The sequence below is a fragment of the Choloepus didactylus genome, chromosome 7 (assembly GCF_015220235.1).
Source record: "Choloepus didactylus isolate mChoDid1 chromosome 7, mChoDid1.pri, whole genome shotgun sequence".
NCBI lineage: Eukaryota > Metazoa > Chordata > Mammalia > Pilosa > Megalonychidae > Choloepus > Choloepus didactylus.
This window is the reverse complement of record NC_051313.1, coordinates 120177222-120198739: the sequence shown is the minus strand read 5'-3', so window position 1 is coordinate 120198739 and position 21518 is coordinate 120177222. Positions and strand designations below refer to the sequence as shown.

The window sequence follows — 21518 nt, the reverse complement described above, 5'->3', positions numbered from 1 at the left end:
GTGAAGACTGATGTTCTAGTTTGCTAATGCTGTGGAATGCAAAACACCACAGATGGATTGGCTTTTATGAAAAGGGGGTTTATTTGGCTACACAGTTACAGTCTTAAGGCCATAAAGCGTCCAAGGTAACACATCAGTAATCGGGTACCTTCACTGAAGGATGGCCAATGGCGTCCGGAAAACCTCTGTTAGCTGGGAAGGCACGTGGCTGGTGTCTGCTCCAAAGTTCTGGTTTCAAAATGACTTTCTCCCAGGACATTCCTCTCTAAGCTGCAGTTCCTCAAAAATGTCACTCTTAGTTGCACTTGGGGTATTTGTCCTCTCTCAGCTTCTCTGGAGCAAGAGTCTGCTTCCAACGGCTGTCTTCAAACTGTCTCTCATCTGCAGCTCCTGTGCTTTCTTCAAAGTGTCCCTCTTGGCTGTAGCAGCTTGCTCCTTCTGTCTGGTTTTATATAGTGCTCCAGTAATTTAATTCAGACCCAGCCTGAATGGGTGGGACAACACCTCCATGGAAATTATCCAATCAGAGTCATCACCCACAGTTGGGTGGGTCGCATCTCCATGGAAACACTCAAAGAATTACAATCTAATTGACACTGACAGGTCGCCCACACAAGATTACATCAAAGAATATGGCTTTTTCTGGGGGACATAATACATTCAAACCGGCACAGTATACATATAGCAATAATATTCTGCTCTACCGGAAAGAAGTAGAAAACAAAATCAAGAAAATACCATTCCTGAGAACATCTAAAAATATCACATATCTAGGAAGAAATCCAACAAAACAAAAGCAAAACTTCAGTATGGAAAAATACCACACATCATTTGGAGAAATTAATGAACCTACATGAATGGAGAGAATAGCCAATTTGCAGAATGTAAGACTAAATATTTTAAAGATGGCAATTTTCTTCCAATTAATCTGTTTTCAGTATAATCCCATTGAAATCATATCAAAATTTTTTGTTTGGTTGCTTGTTTTGTTTTATTTCTTCATATTTCCTCTTTTCTCTTTGGGGGATGGGAATGGGGGTTCTCAAGCTGTTTTAAAATTCGTATGTAAATGCAAAGGCTTAGATTTACCAAAGAAATTGGTGGGAGGAGGCTGGACAGAATTGTGTACAAGATAACAAGACATACTGTAAATTTCTATTAGTTAATACAGTGTGGTATTTGTTTAAAAGTAGGTAAGTTGGGCAGGGGACAGTATAAAAATCCAGAAACAGATCCCCTTTGGAATATAATGCCTGGTTTCCAGCAGTACTATAGACCAACGCGAGAAAGATAGCCTTTTTATTAAATGCTGCTAGGTTATTCGGATATTTTAGAAAATTTGCCTTCATGCCTAAGCAAACCATCAATAAAAGTCAATTCCAGATGGACTGAAAATATTTAGTAGAATTCAACATTGAAGCAAACTGGGCCTTGAAATTCCTTCAAGGGATGGTTTTATTAACAGTTACCATTAGTTTATCAGATGTAAGCAATACAGAATGCCTAATTATTGTGTCAGTTTTGATATATTATGTGGGGTAGATTAAAGAAGGATGCAATTATTGGCCATTCATCTCATGGAGAGGTGGATTGTATTTCTCCTCCTCCTATCTGGACTGGCCCTGTCCTTGCTTTGACCAATAGAATGTGGTGCAAATGATGATGCACAACTGTCAAGGTTTGGTCTAAAGAAGCCTTGCAGCTTTTACTTTCCTCTCTTGGAAAACATGCCCTTGGGAGCCTTTTTCCAGGTAAAAAGTCTGTGTGTCTTGCAGATGAGACCACATAGAGAGACCATGTTAGAGGCACTGGAACTGCGTGCAGAGGGAGGGATGGTCTCAGTGTCCAGTTGAACCCCCAGGGGACCTCAGCCCCAGCAGCCATTTGAGTGCACCCATGGGAGAGACACTGTTCTAGTTTGCTAATGCTGCAGAATGCAAAACACCAGAGATGGTTAGGTTTTTATAAAAAGGGGGTTTATTTCACTACACAGTTACAGTCCCAAGGCCACAAAGCGTCCAAGGCAACACATCAGCAATCGGGTACCTTCACCGGAGGATGGCCAATGGCGTCCGGAAAACCTCTGCTAGCTAGGAAGGCAGCTTGCGTCTGCTCCAAAGCTCCGGCCTCAAAACAGCTTTCTCCCAGGACGTTCCTCTATAGCAAGCTTGCTCCTCTTCAAAACATCACTCACAGCTGCACTGAGTTCCTTCTCTTTAAGTCAGCTCATTTATATGACTCCACTGATCAAGGCCCACCCTGAATGGGTGGGGTCATGTCTCCATGAGAATATCTCATCAGAGTCATCACCCACAGCTGGTGGGGCACATTCCAAGCAAATCTAATCAGCACCAAAATGTCTGCCCCACAAGACTACATCAAAGATAATGGCATTTGGGGGACACAGTACATTCAAACTGGCACAACTGATAAGTTCACAGATCAGAGGAGACTAAGGGGCTGTGACAAAACTAAACTTAATTTGGTACCCTGGATTGAATCCTGGAACAGAAAAAGGACATTAGTGGAAAAACTGGTAAAATCCAAATAAAGTCTATAGTTTATAGTATTGTACCAATGTTAATTTCTTAGTTTTCAAATATACCATGGCTTTGTTAGGTGTTAACATTAGGGAAGCTGGGTGAAGGTATATGGAAACTTACTGTTCTATCTTTATAACATGTCTGTAAATCTAAAATTATTCCAAAATTATAAGTTTATTTTAAAAAAAAAGTGAAATTAGAAGAGTTCTCTTGAAATGTTGCTGTAAAAGTCCCCTATGACAAGAACAAAAAAAGTGCCCAGCAGGGTCTCTGCCATTTAGCTGTCACATTAATGTAACAGGTGGATTTCAGTAACCCTAGGCCCCCATCTCCAGTGGAGTTCCACATGAAGGGTACAAAGATCCATCTCTGTCACCCCAGTCCTGCCAGTCCTCCATAGGATGCAATATTGAAAGTGTCATCAGCACACTGGCCTCAGGGTCTCTGTAGCTCCTTGAACCTGGGGACAAGGCTTCATATAATGCCCTGATTGACCCTGGTTGGAGACAGGTTCCTCCTGCGGCCAGGCCAGAACTCTCATTTGATAAAGACTCTATTAGAGATCCAGGATTAACAAAAAAATAAATACACGCAATAACATAAAACTAGTTAAATTGTTTTACACATTTATCTTCATCCCTTCATAAGCTTTACTGAGATCCACAGGTCTTCCGGTAAATCTTGAACTGACCCAAAGCCCAGCCCTTTCTTCAGTTCTCATGGATGAGCAAAGCCAAAATCCACAGACTATTTTAAATTTATGGTTTAGTACTAACTACTCTAAATCATTGTGGGCTACTACATTTTGGAATTCAGAACCTAAAGCACAAACTCAGAAGGAATTTCCAGTTTTCAGGAAGGTTATTTATTTTATTTTAGGAAGGTTATTTTGTTATTAGTGCATCATCCAGATTCTCTTGCAGAAGCCTCATGGGTTTTTTTTCTTCGATAGTTGTTAATCTTGCTTTTAATTTACAAATGTAGTTAGTTTTGCTTCTGTTACTTGGTTGTGGGTTGTTTAACCTTACACTGGGTGTTTCACGTATCTGTAACAACAGCACTTTGAACCTCTAATGTTCCAATAATTAAATTTTAAGACATGTAGAGATTATAATTCATAACCCTATCACTAAGAAGTGAACAAACATTCCTCTCTCCCAAAACTTCTGTGGGGCACTTGGTATCTTTTCCACAGAAAAGTGAACAACGCAACAAATGGAGAATATGAGGTCCTTGGCCTCATCTAAAGGTGCTTCAGTGATGCAAGTTTTGAGAGCCAGTGGCCTCTAGGAAGGCTGAACCCGTGTGCCATGGCATGGGCATCTTCCTTCTGAATCCAGAGTGGTGGCCCAAAGATAGCAAGCTGGTCAGCAGCTGTCCATTCTCTAGTGATCCTTGCCTTCTGAGGCATGTTTTCTTCTGTCTTAGAACACACTTGTGCCCACTTGCTCAAAATTGGAACTATCCACTCCCTTCTGAGCCACCTCTACCCGCAGGAGTGTGGCTAGGCTCTACAGCTACAACAGGCCATTTCAGAACACACGCAGCAAGTCCAGCATTTTTACACAGGTTTGCACACACATAGGGTGTGGAGAGGGCTTTTTTTTCTAGTACAGATTTGAAGGGAGGGGCTCAGTAGTTCAGCAAAGCTTGAAGCCTATACTGGTGGCAGACTGGCAGGAGCCAGGCTTGTAAGTGATACAAAGATGCTCAGATCTACTAGAGAAGGCAAATCCCCAGGACAAGTGATGCAAAACAGGGACAAGAAGAAAAGGTAATTCTGGGTCAGCAAGTGGAGACGAAAGGGAAATAAAGGGAAAATCAAAACTCAAAGCAAATCTGAGTATGAGCTTCCAAGGCAGGCTTGGACATGAATCCTCCAGGCTCTTCCAACCAGCTGTGGAGCCTTGAGCACATCTGGCCCAGAGTTGGCTTCAAGAGATACTTGCTGAATGAGTACTGAATGAAACCAGCTGAGCCAGTTTCCTCATTTGAAACCAGTGATATAATTCCTACCTTGTGGAATTGAGAGGAATAAGTAAAAAAAGACATAGCGCTAAGAAAAACAGACACACGGGGTCTGAGAGGTGGGCACCAGCATTCTAAAGCAAGTTCTGCTTAAACTGGCTGGAAGGTTTTCACATCAGGAACAGGAGTTCCTGGACTCTGTCTGGGGCCAGACTGGGAGGGAGGTGGGGGCAGCAGAGCAGGGTAGGGGCGGTGGCCTGGGCAGGGTTGGGCACTGAAGCCTGAAGTAAGCCCAAAGCCCAGAGAGAGCCAGTTCCTGGTGGCTGTTGGATGGCTCAGACAGCTCCCTACCTTCCTGCCATGGTCCTTCCTCTGCCCTGGCTCTCTAGATGCTGTTGCCGTTGCCTCCTGCCTTTCCGGCCTCTGGGCCCTCAGGCCTCCCAAAGATGTTGTTCCCAGAGCACCACAGATGGGACCACCTCCACAGCGAGTGGGAAGATGGTGTCACCTCCCAGGGTAAGTGGCACCCACAGTGGGGTGGAGGGCGAGAAAGGGGGATTGAAACCAGGAGTTGGGGAAAAGCCTCAACCCCATTCTGCACTACTGGCCTGCGGAAACCAGATACTAGCAACCCTGAAGGCTGTTACCTAGTTCCAACTCTGCTCCCAGCTTCTTCGCACCCCCATACCACTCCAGCCCTCAGCACTCCTTCCCCTTCCCCCCCCCAGCAGCACAGTCCACAAAGTCCTTGAACAGGAATTTCCCCTCAACTCAACAGTTAATTATTTCTTAGAGGGGAGGGACAGCCAGCCCTCTCCTTCCCATGACCCGTAAAGTCGTACAAGGGCCTTAGATCTGGTTATAGCCTCTGGACTGGTGATCTCTAACTGCCTCCCCACCCCACCCCCAGGCCTAGGCCTGTGAGAGAGAAAACGTCCTTGGCTTCAAGCTACCAATGACCTTAAACTGAGGCTGAAAAAAGGGAAGGTGGAATTCCTGACTTCTAGCCAGACCCTGCAACAAACTTCCAAGGAGTCTAAGGCCCCTTCCCAGACTAATGCTCTCTCCCCAATTCCCTTCACCCAGGGTTCAGGGCCCCGCCGCACAACTGAGCTGGTCCAAGCTGAGGAGCTGCTGGAGCAGCAGCTGGAGCTATACCAGGCACTGCTGGAAGGGCAAGAGGGGGCCTGGGAGGCGCAGGCCCTGGTGCTCAAGATCCACAAGCTGAAGGAACAGATGAGAAGACACCGAGAGAGCCTTGGAGGAGATGCCTAAGCTTTCCACAGGTTCCCGAGTCACTCTCCCAGTACTGGAAATACTGTGCACCACCCCACAACCCCTTCAATCAGTAATATCCCAGTCTCCTAGACCAGAGAAAATATAAGCTAGCCATCTGCAAAGGGCCAGAAACTGGAAGTTATTCGGGAAGCCGTGGCCTCTGCAGTCTCTTAGTCACACCCCTCACTGACCTTGGCTCAACATTCCCCCCACCCCACCCTGCCCCACCCCACAGCAGGGTACACAATCCCCTATAGGAATTTACCCTGGATCACACCCTAAAATAACTTCACCCAAAATCCAATAAAAGGGCAGAGTGTTTAAAGATACCACAGACACACGCTTCATTTTTAGTTTTGTTAAAAAAATTCTGACAAATCAGGAATGGGAGTTTAGGAAAGGGGGTGATGCAAAGGGGGGAAACCATGGCAGGGGTGGGGCAGGGGTGGGGGGTTAGGGGTAAGTGGCAGTAGTGTCTCTTCATCCCCACGCCTGTGTCGTCTCCTGAAGATGGACAGACTGTCACATTCCAGAATGGATGAGTCCTCTACCGTGTCTGCTCAACTGAAAAGAAAATGTGACAGAATAAGGTTTGGAAAGGAAAAAGCAAAGTTAGTACAAACATGCATGTGTACATGCAGGTTTTTGTGTAGTGTGTGGATTCAGAGAACAGATTTGGGAAGGGGAAAGAAATAATTTGATGAGAGGAAAAGAAACTCTGTATAGAGGTCAATAAAATCATTCCAACATGGTGTCAGAAACCAGGGGAGAAGGAACTCTTATTACCTGTCAAGAGCCCACCACATGCCTTCCAAACATAATAGGATTTTTTTTTTAATACACTAAGGAACAGAGAGCTGGGAGTAGCCAGTTCACAAGACAATACTCACTGTAGGAGGAGATGTCTATCTCATCAGGCAGCTCACTAATATTGACCTCAAAGCGGTCCTGAACATCGTTGAGGATCTTGGCATCATTCTCATCTGACACAAACGTGATGGCCAAGCCCTTGGTGCCAAACCGGCCTGCTCTGGCCACCTGGAAGGAGACAGAGGTTAGGACCCAAAGACCTGTGAGGGAAGATACCCACAAGGAAATGAAGATGTGAAGTACAAAACGATCTAGAAAATAAGGGTGTGGGAGAGGAAAGTGCAATGTCATCCTGGGTGTGGGGCTTACCCGATGGAGGTAGGTGTCAGAATCCTCAGGCATGTCATAGTTAAAGGCAATGTTCACCCGCTCAATGTCCATGCCTCGGCCAAATAAATTGGTAGCCACAAGAATTCTTCGTTGAAAATCTTTAAATTGCTGATACCGAGAAAGCCTTTGTAAGAAGGAAATTGGAAAAATATTTGAGATTCTCATCTCTAAATGCTCTCTCTCTCAAGAATACAAAACATCTTCCCTATCTCCAAATCACCTCTCCTCCTGGGGCATCCCACGGTGGATGGCAATGGCTGGGAAGTTCTGCTCTACCAGGAGCTGGGCCAGGGCAATGCAGCGCTGCACAGACTTCACAAAGATCACCACCTGTGTGTGTGTGGGTAGGCCCATGAGGGTGACAGAGAATATGCACCAGAAGTTTTCAGTAATTTCACTCTCTTTAAAGTGATTCCCCCAGTCCCTCTTACTCCCCACCACATTTCTCCTTCTGCTCAAAATACAACTTTGCCTTTCCTTCTGTCTTTTGGCTGTGATTTTTCCATAACAGACTGGCCTCAGGCAAGGTTTGGAGAACAGTAACTGAAATAGTCAGACCTGTTAACAGGCAAGGCTCCACATGGGAAGGGCGAAAAAGTAGAACTAGGGTCTGAAAAGACCATGACTAGATAGTCCTGCTCACTAAAACATGAAACCTAAGGAAAGTAATTTCTAATGCAAATAAAAGTCACATAACAGGTAAACTGATGGAATGTTTCTCCTCAGTAAGTAGCACAAGAAATAAACAGGTTTAAGAATCCTAACAGGCCCAAAATAGTTGTGGATTTTTACCAATTTAAAACCCTTTGAGATTTTTATTTTTTAAGATTTTACTCGGTGAGGTTTTTGAGTACCTGTCCATGCCAGCCATGGAACAGAAAAGCAGCTCCCACCTTGCTCATGCTCAGCCCCTTGATACCCATTACAGAGAAAACCAATTAGATAAAAAAAGACATTAATATTCCCAATTAAGAGAATTTCCCCACCATTCTCTCCCACATCACTGTTCCTCAATCAAAAGGCTCTTAATACAGATTTCCACTACAGCTGGAGATGTATCCAGTGCTCAACTCTCTAATGGACCTCGAGAACTGACCTGGTTGAACTCAAGAACATCCAGAAGGTCAAAGAGCTTCCGGTTCTTCTCGTTGTCCTTCAGTTTCACGTAGTACTGCTGCAATCCATGCAGCGTCAGCTTCGTCTCATCATCCACGAAGATCTCCATTGGCTGGGGGGGGGGGGGGAGGAAGGGGGGTAGGGAACGGGAGGAGGGCAGAGTGGGGGGGTTAAACCTGGGGGGGTGGAGGAAGTTGATCTCCAATACACCCCATGGGGGGATGGGGGAGAAGAGAGAAGATTGAAAACCCCTCCCCCCCAAAAATGCCCACATTTCAATGTGGTCTCTTCCATAATAGACCTATTTTCCTTCCTACTAGTGGGGTTTTAAGACTGCCCAACTGAAAACTGCCACTGGAAGAGGAACTTTTCATGGGAAGCAAAGGAGCAATGAAACTACCCAATGGCAAGGTGCCATTACCTCAAATGGAGGTGGGGAGGAAAAGAATCAAAAAATTGGGAGTGATTCTCAAAGGAAAAACATGATCCCAACACCTGGGAAATGACAGGAAAAGGTGACTCGAGGTCAGAATAACTCCATCAGAGATGGTTATTGGAGAGGAAGATTACAGGGGAGGGGACAAGCATTGCTCCTTTTGAGTATTCTCTAAACTAGGAGAATCACAGTAAATAAAAGGGTGAATGTCTTTAAGATCAGAAGGCTGTGATGAAAATGGCTAAAATCCCATAAAAGGAGAAGCAAAAATTGTTCAAGATGAGTAACAACTTGCCATCAGGGGAATAGTTTACAGGCTACATGCAAGATATCAATAAATGGTGCTAAAAAACAAATTCAGAGCAGCTTCTACCAAAAAAAAAAAAAAAAACAAAAATAAAACAAAACAAAAAAAAACCCCTGAAGGGAAGGAAGACAGCATAACACAGACAGAAACTGAAGTAAGACTAATCAACCCCAAAGTTCAACTTTCCTAACACCCTTCGTCCTAATTTGGGAGACACGGTGAACATGAAGACCCAAGCAGCGAGACGGGGAAGGATGTGTGTCATGGGAAAAAAAGTAAGCCTGATCCCAGAAGGTAGGCCTTCCAAAGGAAAAGTTCCATGGCCTCCTTCAAATCTACTCTGAGACCCGAAATACAGCCAAAAATGAAGGACTATCATCCCATGGGAAAGAGCAGTGCAGGGAGAGAAGGAACACACTCCACTGCCTTATACAATGGGCCTAACCTAATCCCAAACCCTATCAACCATCTGGTTACATCCAAGTGGAGCTCCTTGCTTTATCTTTCCCATACCCCTCTCTTCTGAGTATTAAAAAAATAAAAATAAAGAAAAAAAACCACCACCCCATTCAGGACAACCCTCCCTCCAACACACATGGGGGAGAAAAAAGGGGCACGGCACGCATTGTGTTCAGGAAAAAAAACGGGAACAGAAAAAACAGGCTGGTTTGGTCCTCAGCTTCGTGGTCAGGTTTCCCCGCGGCCTCCGCTGCAGCCATCCACCGCTGGGTGCCGTCTGCATTCCCCCGCCGCGCCACGATGAGTCTCTGCTGCCAGCTCACATCAACCGAGGTTCCGGATGGGTGCGAGGTGGTAAGGGCAGGAAGGAGTAGGGGATCGGGGACTGAGGTGCCAAAGGCCCCCACCCCTGGAGGTGGGGAGGAGGTGGTTTCATTTGTGCTGTTTGCTCTTCTTTTGGACAGGCCCTGCCATCTTTCTGTCCCTCTCTTGCTCTCCTGCCACCGGAAGGTATGAGTTTGGGGGAGCAGAAGGCTCCGGTTGTATGCTCGATGCCACCTTGAGCATGCGTGGTTGTAGGGGGGATATAGGATACAATGGGTGGTAAGGGCAGAAAATCCTGCCCTCCCCCCAAAGGGAGAAGAGGTTCAAAGCATTTTGTGATTTAAAAAAAAAAAAAAAAAGTCGAACACTACCCGCTCTCACGTTAACCCGACCAAGTCTTCCGGAGTTTCCCTGGCACCGGCGCAGACCCTAACACTAGCTGTCTCTGCCTCTGTCTGTCTCTTCAAGGAGTCATCACTTCCACACGGGCGCATGCCCCCTTCTGGATGCTTGAAGGACAAGGGAGTCTGGAGGAAACGAGGGCCAGGAAGGGGAGGAGGCAGCGGGCGGGGACTGGAGGGAGAGAAGGTAGAAGGGTATTTACGTCTTGCATGAACTTGCGGCAGACTGGACGGATCTCTTTGCTCAAGGTAGCACTGAACATCATGACCTGCTTCTCATGGGGGGTCATGCGAAAAATTTCCTGGACATCCCGACGCATGTCTGTAAGGAAACAGGAAACAAATCATAAGCAAAAAGAACTCTATGTGATAAACAGAGATAAGAGGTAGGCTTCCCAATGAAGTGAAGACTGTTAGAAATGGGTAAGCAAGGGAATCATGTTAGGGAAAGATTTGCCTTGGGTCTCTTACTTTCTCTAACTGCTATAAAATCAAACCAACAGTAATAACACAATGGAAAGAGCATGAATTTGGAATGAAGATTGGAGTCAGGTTCCAGCTCTGAATTACAAAACTGTAATGTCCACAACTATATAATGGGGATAAAGCCCATTTCAGAGTCTTACCAGATAAGGCATTTTAAAAATGCTTTATAAGACCCTTCTCCGAACTCATCCCTCCCCAAACCCCAGCCTCTAGCAGTCAACAAATAATAATCACCTATTGTGTTATAAATGTCAAGAATCCATTCCATGCCTCCTCTGGGTCACACCTTCCTACCTAGTCAGACAAATATGACACCTCTGCCTGAGTCCATTTTCTAGTTAACATTTGTGAACAGCCAAAGATCATTTGGGATGACTGTTCCCTGAGGCAATCTCCATCCCTGCTCTCCCATTCTCCATAATTCAGTTTTCAAAAAAGATTTTCCATTATTAATCAGGAATACCACTTCACACACTCTTGACATTAATTCTAGACCTAGAGATCTATTCAGCTGTCAATTCTAAATCATATATGCTGTGCTGAGACTGCCAGACAGTTAGATTGTCTCCTCTCTGTTTACTTGCTCCTCTATGGCACCCAGTACAGAAGCTACAGAGGAAAGGGTGGAGATGGTAACTGTATCTAAGATCAGCAAAGCCCCTACTCTCAAAGGTAAAGAAACATCTATTACAAAAAAGCAAAACATGACATCCTTCTCTCTGATCACAACCAGTGCTTAAAAGCATACCTGCTTCAGCTCCCTGACTGTTGTCACTGACCAGGGAACCCAGAGCCATCAGTCATGGGTGATAGATTAAGAGTCATCCTTGCACCGAAACACTCCCGTATCAAATAAACATCATTTGGCTCCAAAGTGCAACTCTCCAGATTACTATCCCAGTCCCAGCACTGTCACTCACCGAGCTGTTCAAGCATCTTATCACACTCATCCAAGATAAAGTGTTTAATGTGTTTGAGGTTGAGGCTCTTATTTCGAGCCAGGGCTAGGATGCGACCAGGGGTTCCCACGACAATATGCGGGCAGTTCTTCTTCAGCACTTCTTCATCCTTTTTGATAGACAGACCACCAAAAAACACTGCGACCTGCCAACCCAGAAGAAACGAAAGTGAGTCTCACAAGGAATGAAAGATTCAAATCTTCCACAGTTCCCATTCTTTCAGTTTGATCTAAACCAATTCTTAGAATATTACGGAGCTAAAAGAAACCTTAGAAGACACCTAATCAAATATTCTTATTATGTCCCCAAAGAACTGAGGCTCAGAAACAAAAGTGTCTTGTCCGAAGTTATAGGGCTAAGCAGGGCAGTCAGGGATAGCATTCAGTTCTAACTTCATCTAATGCCTTCCTTTCAAATGACTCGAAGGTCAGGCTTTGCCATTGAGAATGAGGACAGCAAGGATCACCAGAGGAATGTCAAATACTACAAAAAGCAGTTTTCCTAAGTGAACCCAAATTTTTAAACTCCTTCACACAAAACCTATGAGACTACTGATTCAGGCTAAGCCTATCAGTGTTAAAAACATTAAGTGAAGGAAAAAAAAAAAGGTGAATGGTTGGTGAAGATTGGAGCATTAGCAGTTTACACCAGAAAAATAAAACAAGAAATTGCTTTCAAATTCCAAGGGGGAAAAGAACAAAGGAGGCATCAGACTGCCATAACTCTAATTTTATGATAAATTTAAAAATCACTAATGGTGGGCAAATCAGGTAGGTTCCTGTAACGGAACAGGTAGGCTATAGTATCACCTGTGAATGCTTGTTAAAAATGCTTAAATGGAATTGTTAAGCTTTCAGATATAAATCTCAGTTTACAGGAAATATTGGGAGGAAAGAACAAGCTGAACAACACCAAAAAGGAGTAACAGACAAATCCAGAGGTGGGACATTCTGTAGAACTGGCCCAGACTCTTTGACAAGTCTCTGTAGCATAATTTTGAGGGGGAGTAAGAAAAGACAATTCACATCTGATCTTGATCAAGAATATTTTCTTTTGAATGGCACAAGAGTGATAAACTGAACCACTGAGAAAGCATAATCCTAGCTCACTCCAGGGTTCAACAACATTTCCATGGTCCTAACAATGTCAACTATTTCCTGGTTTCAACTTTTAGACTCCATCTACAGACAAGAATGATTTTTGAAAGGACAGATAATAAATGTTATTTATTCTAACAATATAAAAGTAGAGACATACGTAGTAATACACACACACACTTAAAGAACTCAAGTTAATATAGTTTTCAAATACTGGAAGAATAGTGTAAATGAGCTAAATAATTTTTCACAAAGGATAAATAGGTCTATATGCTGATAAACCAAGAAAACAGTGCCTTATTCAGTCACAAAAAAGAAATGAAGTTCTACATGCTACAACATAGATGAAACTTGAAAACATCACATTGACTGAAGTAAGCCAGACACAAAAGGACAAATATTGTATGATTCCAGTTATATGAAATAACTATGGAATATGCAAATTCCCAGTCAGAAATTATCAAGGGCAAGGGGTGGTGGTGGGGAATGGGAAGTTAATAACAACTGGTAGTTTGTTTGGGGTGTTGGTAATGGATGTAATGGATTAATAACGGATGATGTTAATGGCAGCACAACATTGTGAATATAATTACCACCACTAAACTGTATACCTGAAAGTGGTAAAAATGGAAAATTTCACATTGTATATGTTACCACAAGAAAAAACAAAAGCAAAAACAAAAAAAACCCACTGAACCACACAACACAAAGGGTGAACCCTAACATAAACTATGGGCAATAGTTAATAATAACACTGCTTGTTCAATTTTAACAGCTGTACCATGCTAATGTAAAATGTTAATAGGGAAAACTAGCTGTGAGAGGTATATGAGAACTCCATACTTCCTGCATTTTCTGTAAACCAACATCCACTCTAAATAAATTTTAAAACTCAAACTATTATTTGGTTACACAGAACCACCAGAACTGAAAAAAAAAAGGTCAGCAAATATCTACGAAGTAGGATTGGAAGTGAAAAGACACGTATCTCTTCATTACAAAGACTTCTTATGAGTATGTAAGCATTTCTACCATGCATGGGCACTACCAATACGACGCTGATTTTTTTAATACTATTTTTTATGTAAGGCTCTGACTCAGATATTTTCAATTCCTTTAAAACATAAAGCAGAAGAGAAAGAAAAATTTTAAGAATCTGAAAAATGACTGTTCTTCATCCCATCCTGAAGAAGCATATAATAAATCAATCAAACTCCAATCACCTGGGGCTCTTGTTTAAATGCATATTCATATTCAGAAGGTCCGTGGTGGGTTTGCATTTGCAACAAGCTCCCAAACGATGCTACACTGAAACTACCAGTCTGGGAACCACACTGAGTACCGAGGTTATAAAATTGGAAAACAACTCAAGCCAACACTGTTGTTAGCCCCCAGATACCATTCAATCTTCTGTCATTTTAAAGAATCCTCAAAATTCACACACCACACTGGAGCTATTTTAGAGCTTCCAGCCTTTCCATGCCATACAACCCAAAACTTTCAAAATGTCAACCAGGGGACAAGTGAAACAACTCGAAGTCAGTATAAAGAAGTAATAAAAAAAGGGTGCTCTAGTGGCAAGCATTACCCATAACCCAATCATGATGAACTCTTTTGCTACATAAACATATTCACATTATGGGTTAAACTAATGCTCCAAAATTAAGGTATAGCAAGCATCTCCAAAATTATAATGAATATCCAAAAAAGCTTTGATTTCAGTAAAATTCTTGTGCACCGTTTGCAGCAACTTACTATTATGTGTACACTGAAGCTGACAGATAGGTATTTTCTATGGAACAAAGACTGCTGATCTACCAGTCTCTGATATCCCAACTTGCCACACACACCCCCACTCTCCCAGATCGCTTCACCCTGGCTTACCTTGACATTGGGCATGTACTTAGAGAAACGTTCATACTCCTTGCTGATCTGAAAAGCCAGCTCCCGAGTGTGACACATCACCAACACAGACACCTGGGGGGGGCGGGGATACAGACATATAGTATATCCCTTCACTATCACACTCTCCCCTCTAAGGAAGTGACAAAGGCACACGTGGCAGACCTTAAATGAGTTCAATTCTGAGACGTAAATCATTAACCTCACCCCTCCACCTAAACAGGGCTTACTATGGCCATCAGTCAAGGGTGATGATAAAGCCAAGGGATCATCTTAGCCACAAGTGCTCTCAGACAAGAACTCTAGGAGCTGAAAGCATCATAAAGTGTGGACAAATACAGCCTTCCTGAATACTCGTAACCAAAACGCCTTCCCCAGTGCTCTCCCAAAATTTTACCTGCCCAGTAACTGGCTCCAGCTGTTGCAGGGTGGCCAGCACAAACACCGCTGTCTTGCCCATGCCTGACTTGGCTTGGCACAGGACATCCATACCGAGAATGGCCTGAGGGATGCACTCGTGCTGGACTGGAAGTAAAAATAAATAAATTGGACGTCAGTCTCCAGATAACTCTACAACCTTCTTCACCACACCAAACCGGTTTTCCATCGACTGTTCTTGTTCTTGTCAACACCCAGCCCTTTCTACCTGTCTGTTCCCTCAATCACATTCATCCCCAAATCACCCTCCTGGTCCCTTCTAGCTCTAGCCTCCTCTAGCTCCAAGACTACCCAGTTCTACTAACAACCCTCTTGTACCTAGAAACAGCTCACCTTTGATGATATTGGCTGTTATTTCTTTATACCTGTAACAATCCATGACATTTAAGTGCCTGCCACAGGCCATTTCCTCCACTTAGGTTGCCATGCTTTGAGTCACATAACCTTGCAACCTTAGACAAAATGGACTTGGACCTGACCCAGAAGCCAACCATCTTTAGACCAGTCATAAAGTTTTCCAGAGACCTGAGTTGGCCCTCAAAAAAGGGAGGCTAAAGGTCCAACCAGTCCCTCTCTGGGAGTTTAAAATTAGGAGTCAAAGTGACAAAATTAAAAACAAGCAGACAGGAGAAATGCCAGTCACAAGAACAGCAGATCTTTAAGCTGCTTTTGTGCTACCATGATTGACGGACCAGCCTATGCAAATCTCCTCTATTGCTAAAATCATCTTTAATACTTCCTTACTTCTTGGTCTATCCCAAATATAAACCTTATAACCTGAAGAACTACAACCACATCTGTTTCTTGTAGGCCCTAAAGAGCCTAATGAGTACTCTATACCCAAGAGAAAAATTACCTTCTGATGGATGCTCAAAGCCACAGTCAACAATGGCCCGGAGCAACTCTGGCTTGAGGAGGAAGTCACGAAAGCCAGAGCTGTGAATGGAGACATAAGAGCCCTTGACATCCTTCTTGGCAGGGGCCTCAGCCCCATCTCCCCCAGCTGCTGTCTCCACTTCATCATCTTCATAGTCCAAGAGCTCATTGTCCACATCGTTTTCAGCCATAACTGGGCCAGCAGGGGAAGAAGGGGAGGGGGATCTCTGGATGGGTTCAGGCAGAACAGGTGAAATCAAGAAGAAAGTGTAGGAGCCTGGGGGACAGTAGAGGAAAAGGAAGATACTAGTTTCTGATAGAAGAGCTAGGAAAAAAAAAATAAAGATGGAAAACATCAGTCAGTAACAGAGCATTCACTGCCTCAAGTCTCCATTCCCACACTCTTCTCTTTCCCTAAACTATGAAACCTTTCCGTGGAAAGAAAGACAACATATACAAAACATAAAAGTGAAAAGCAATTATAACAGAGGAAATGGAAAAGTGGTCCCAGGGTACGTGTTTAGGACACAGGTTCCCAACAAGACTTAGAATCAGAATTGCAGAAATCAGGAATTTGGAAGAGGAAGACCAGTTATAAATTCTAGACCCATAAGTAACAAAGAGTGAGGAGAAACGGATATTAAAAAATATTATAACCAACAGGGGAGGAGGTAGACTGTAGAGAGTGAAAATGAAAAGACAAAAATTCCTAAAAAGTCCTTAAAGAAAGATCCTGTGCTTTCCCTATAATCTCAAAGTGTCAACCTCCAAAATAGCAGCCATCAGTCAAGGGTGATAGATTAAGGTCATCATGGCGCAAGGCGCTCACTTCTCAAAAAGAAAACATCATATGGCTGCCATCCACCTCCTACATCCCTCCAGCCCCTCACTCCTCAATACTCTCCTTTCGCTGCTTAAAAACAAAAAACAACAACAAAAAAATTTCTATGTATAATTAACAGCGGGGAAGGCCCGGTGACGGGGGAAAGAAATGACTCGGTAGAAAAAAACAGTCATCTCTCTATTATACAGTGACTGCTAATAAAGCTAACAATTAAAGGGGAAAGAAGTAAACTCGCTCTGATATCAACAGAACCTTTACCAATTGGTCTCCCATCACCGTTCTACTATTCCGCAAAAGAGATTCCTTTCGGAGAAACACTTACACAAATGACATAATTCGTAAACATTTGGAAAGCGCTCCAAGTAAGGGCGGGTAAGCGGAGATGAGAAAAGTCCACCAGGGCACGGAAGCTAGCTCCTCCCCCTGTTGCACCGCGGGCCGAGAGAGGGCCCGGAGGAGAAGGGGGAAGTTGAGAAGAGCCCCGCCCTCTACAAATGCCCCGGACCAAAAGAGGCCTAGCGCCGCCTCTCGTCGTCCCTGAAACCTCGGATAAACGACAGACCCACGGAGGAGCCGAATATAAAAGGAACACAATGGCGCCTGGGCCACCATCTTGGACTGCCCCCCTCCCAGCTTCTCCGGCCTCCCCCCGAAAAGGTCTTTGCTTTCGAAAAGGATGCAGAAAACAGAAATTATGGCCCAACTAGGCCCCAGCAACAAGACTATCGCCTGTGGAACGGTTATCAGAAGCCCATGCGACCAGACGGCCGCGGACAAGTACGGATGGAGGTGGATGGTACCCAAGGCCGAAGCTTACCTGAGCAGAGCGGGCGCGTATGGCGGCGGCAACAGAAACGAAGGAGGGAATCTGCCTTCACTTCCGGTTCCCGGCTTCCCTCCCGCCTTCTCGGCTGTCCGCGCGCAGCCGCACAGGACCGGAAGAAGGACCTTCCACGGTTTTATAGCTCTGCACGCATAGAGGTTGCCTTTAGGAAATGCCTGTGTAAAAAATGTTAAGACGCCACTTCTAATGCCTCCGTTACTGCGGATAACAAAGAGCATGAAGGAAACTAGCATCCGTTCCCACTGTTAACTTTTCTCTCTTGTCCTACTCTTCTCCACGCCCCTTGTCTTTCTGTTTAGGTTCTTGTCACGCAGGTCTTCTCTCTGGGCACTCCGCTATGGATGCTTGATGAGCAAGAGCAGAGGGGACCGCGAGTTCCCACGGGGTCCTTGGCCCGGTCGTCAAGGTGACCTAGTGGCGGCTAGGATTGCGCTAGGGGTGTCAGCCTCCTGCTGGGAGTGGGGGAGGGGGTCTCAGGGAATTGGAGTGAAACATGCTGAGGATTCGCGACGCTAGTCAGTCCCCAGCCGGTGGTGGGCGGGACTTGCCCCGAATCGTGCAGTCTGCTGTAGCTGATGCTTCCAAGACCCTGAGGCTGGTGGGCAGGGACTGAAAGTCGGGAAGGCGTCCTGATTCTTCCGAGTGGGAGATTGGGGGGGGGGGGGGGCGGTCTAGATTCCATCCCAAGTGTTAAATATAAATGGTAGAGCTTGAAGATTTAGAATGCTCCATAATTACTGTTAACAGGAACAGAATGTTCTTAATCGTCCCCCCCACCACCACCACACACACACACCAGCCCTGTTCAGCCAGATTTTTCCTGGATAAAGTATTTAACACGCCGTCTGAGATTCAACGGAAGTCACATGTGATGTCCTACTGCTTAACAGAAATGACAATTGTTTGGCCAGTCCCTGAACTAAACAACCTCTTATCACATTTAATCATTGAACACCATGGAGTAGGTACCATTATTTTTCTAGTTTCATACACAAGCAAACAGGCTTATAGAAGTAAAGCAACATGTCCACCGTAACAGCTAGTAACGTAACGTGGCAGAGCCAGGATATGAACACCTTCAGGACCTGATCTCTTAAGCTATATTGTATCCTGCCTCCCTGCTTAGATAAGAAGAGGTGAGTTAATAAATACACTATGGATTGAGTACCTCATTGGTGAATGAGGTGGTGAAGCAAACCTGTCTTCAATGGCCCAGAAAAATAACAGAGACTGATGGTGTCATAAGCGCATTTTGACTTTAAGTATTATTTATTCAACAATATTTACCAACTGCCCACCCTGTGCTGAGTGCTTTCCTAGGATCTGGGGGACACAGCAGTGAACAGCCTTGTCCTCACAGAGTTTACACAAAAGGGAAGACAACAGATAAACACATATAATGTCCAGTAGTGGTAAGTGTCATGAAGAACACTCAGGTAAGGGAGCAAAGAGTGCTTGTTCTTACACCCAAGCTGTTCTCCACAGTTGCCATCTATGGTCCTCAGGTTTTCAAATGAGGAAGCACTTATGCTTCTCACTTTAGAAAAATAATAAAATGCTATTTGCTTTTGCTTCTACATCAAGTTTCAAAGGATACCTTTTGGGTGTTTGGGGAATATGTAAGCAAGGACAATGACTCGAAATGAGAAATGAGGCAAAAGGAGGCTGCTTCCACTCACCAAATGGTTTGCCCACAGGTTATTTTATTGACACTTTTTTAATTGTCACAAACAGGTGGAATTCAAAGGGAAAGTAAGGTGTTGAGAATCTAGACAGAAAGGCAGTACTAATGAGGTTATAGAGCATCACTTTAATGTCAGGAAGTATGGGCATCAGATGGGTCTTTGAGGAAACAGGAAAAGGGGGAAATCGAAGAAAGAGAAAGACAAGCTTAAGGGAGACAAAAGGCCATAAAATGCAGTCTCTTCCTGGAACTGTAGTAGAGGGTCTAAATGAGGTCATAATTTCATCCTTTAGGAGACCATAAGGTCTCTGGGGAAAGAGAGGCAGGAAAAAACAATTCTTCAGAGAATTACTAGTGCCACAGAATGAATTAGTAGATTTGGAGAGTCATTGGAGAATATAACTCTAAATATAAGAGTTATATTTAGGTTTTGGCAGGTGGGCACTGGTGGTGATAATATCACAGGGTTGCCTTATCATCACAGCTACTACATACCAGGAACCATACTATGCTCTTTATAGGATGATTCTTAACCATTACAGCAACCCCCAAGGTAGGCATTATTATTTTTCCAGTTTCACAGAGGGGCACACAGGCTGTGAGACTAAGGATCTTGTCCCAGGTTATGTAGGTAGAGAGTGGCAAGCCTGGTTCCTCTCCCATTTCTGCCAGGCTCTGAAGTCTAAGTGTTTCCCACATCCGTATTTCTCCATGCTACAAATTTCAAGTAGGTGGTGGGTGAGAGTGACTTGGGAGTTTACAAGATTACAGTGAGAGTTAAAGAACATCAAGGAGATTCAGGTCTGAGCAGGATATTTAAAAGTTTTACAGGAGAATTATTGGAATCTGCCTCCTACAATTTCCAGGGAATGGAATGGAGAGAAGGACTATGTTAGGGGGTGATTTGGGTTTGGGGAATTTTTTTGAGGGAAGGGACTGGCAGGGGGAGTCAGGCTCTGGGGTGGAGCTTAGGCAGTGATCCAGTAGTTGGGGTGGATCTGGGGCCTGACATCGCAGACCATGCCAAGAAGCTGGGCCAGGACACGCTCCCGGTTTCTCTGCTGGGAGCTCTGCATTCCCTGCACCTGGCGCCTTGTTGCCTGCTCCACCTCCGCAGATAGGTTCCCCTGGGAGCCCATGGCCTGGAGGGTGGGGAAAGGGATGGAAGAGAAAAAGGAAAAAGCAAAAACAGAGAAAGATGGATCCAGGTGTGTGGAGGGAAAGATCCTGGAGCAAGAACAGAAGAAAGACCACTCCATCTGAAACCACCCCCATCTCATGGTAATGTCCAGACCCCCAAAGAAATCAATATAATCCCTTTCCTCTAAGACCTGGCATGCACCTTCATCCTAAAACAGATTAGAAAATCCCCACCATCTCACTACCCATAACCATAAAACTCTGCCCCAACCCCAAATATTATACTCCACAAAGACAGCTGCAATTCCTTCCACATGCTGTACATGTCCTTTCAAAAGTCCCAGACTCTCTTATATATCAAAAAGCTTTTCGAATATGGTCCCTGCCAGAGTCCCCTTCAGCCCTCAACCACCTTATTTTCTTGTTGAATCACCCCATACACCTCACCAGATACACCCTTGACTTGCACCCCTGGCCTCCCACCCCAACTCCTGAACTCACCGCCTGCTGCTTGCTCTGGAATTCCTGCTCTCGCTCCCTGCGGTACTGTTCCACCTCCATCTGGGCTTCCTCTTTTGCCTGCTTCAGTCGGCGGGCCTTCCCTAGAGGCAGAAGGAAGGACGGGGGCAGGGTGGACCTCCCCCCACAAGGTGATATAGGGGTCAGTCCCTTCCAGAAAGTTCTTCTCCCTTCACTCAGCCAACCAAGTGCTAGATTCTAACACCCACCTCATTACCAGCTCCCGGTCCTCAGCTCTCTCCCCACCTGCCTTGGGTTTTCCGAAGGCCCCAGATGTTTACTGCCATCCCCCCTCCATCTTCTTTCCAGACCCCTAAGGGAGGGAAGAGAAAACTCACTCTTTCGGGCATCTGCCACCTTCTCAGCTGCCCGCTTCTCAGCTTGCAGGAGCTGCTGGATGCCCTGGGACTGACTGGCCATATTTCTCTTGTTATGGCCAATGCTGATGCTGTTAGAGATGCTACCAAAGTACCAGATGGCTCCCACCCTCACTGCCTGCTTCTCCACCTCCTCCTGCTCAATGCTGCAGTCCCCCACTACTCCTGGGTCTTAATGCTCCCCTTTTCACTCAGCTCGTGCACCGGGCGTCTCCCCTCTCTGATCCTCCCCTTGATGACTGGTCCTCCTCTCCCACCTCTCACCCAGGCAGTACCCAGAAAGACCGCCTGGGAGCAGCAGAACCCAGGCCCAAGGCTGC

General features: G+C 44.9%; 3 protein-coding genes and 2 non-coding genes across 6 annotated transcripts; 1 reads left to right on the top strand and 4 right to left on the bottom strand.

Annotated features, from left to right (window-relative positions):
* Positions 1-4816: 4816 nt before the first annotated feature.
* On the top strand, positions 4817-6109 carry MCCD1 (mitochondrial coiled-coil domain 1). Its single transcript, XM_037844034.1, has 2 exons — positions 4817-5027; positions 5598-6109. Exons 1-2 carry the CDS (start codon positions 4842-4844, stop codon positions 5784-5786), a joined length of 375 nt encoding a protein of 124 aa, XP_037699962.1. The 5' UTR covers positions 4817-4841; the 3' UTR covers positions 5787-6109.
* A 23-nt stretch (positions 6110-6132) lies between these two features.
* Positions 6133-17602, bottom strand: DDX39B (DExD-box helicase 39B). Of its 2 annotated transcripts, none has more exons than XM_037844031.1 (11): positions 17452-17602; positions 15771-16115; positions 14874-15001; positions 14459-14551; positions 11439-11622; positions 10236-10354; positions 8086-8217; positions 7210-7319; positions 6969-7113; positions 6680-6827; positions 6133-6353 (listed from the first exon to the last, which is right to left on the bottom strand). In XM_037844031.1, the coding sequence occupies exons 2-11, from the start codon at positions 15979-15981 to the stop codon at positions 6337-6339; spliced, it is 1287 nt and encodes a 428-aa protein (XP_037699959.1). In that variant the 5' UTR covers positions 15982-16115; positions 17452-17602; the 3' UTR covers positions 6133-6336. The 2 variants fall into 2 exon arrangements, with proteins under 2 accessions (XP_037699959.1, XP_037699960.1); XM_037844032.1 differs by having other exon boundaries at positions 15771-16067; positions 17452-17542.
* Positions 11310-11386, bottom strand: LOC119541014. The gene has a single exon (XR_005218151.1). It is a non-coding gene; the product is annotated as a small nucleolar RNA SNORD83 (small nucleolar RNA).
* LOC119541013 lies at positions 16568-16645 on the bottom strand. Its single transcript, XR_005218150.1, has one exon. It is a non-coding gene; the product is annotated as a small nucleolar RNA SNORD83 (small nucleolar RNA).
* A 1545-nt stretch (positions 17603-19147) lies between the features above and the next one.
* On the bottom strand, positions 19148-21401 carry ATP6V1G2 (ATPase H+ transporting V1 subunit G2). The gene is made up of 3 exons (XM_037843691.1): positions 21160-21401; positions 20804-20904; positions 19148-20304 (listed from the first exon to the last, which is right to left on the bottom strand). Exons 1-3 carry the CDS (start codon positions 21239-21241, stop codon positions 20131-20133), a joined length of 357 nt encoding a protein of 118 aa, XP_037699619.1. The 5' UTR covers positions 21242-21401; the 3' UTR covers positions 19148-20130.
* Positions 21402-21518: the final 117 nt, after the last annotated feature.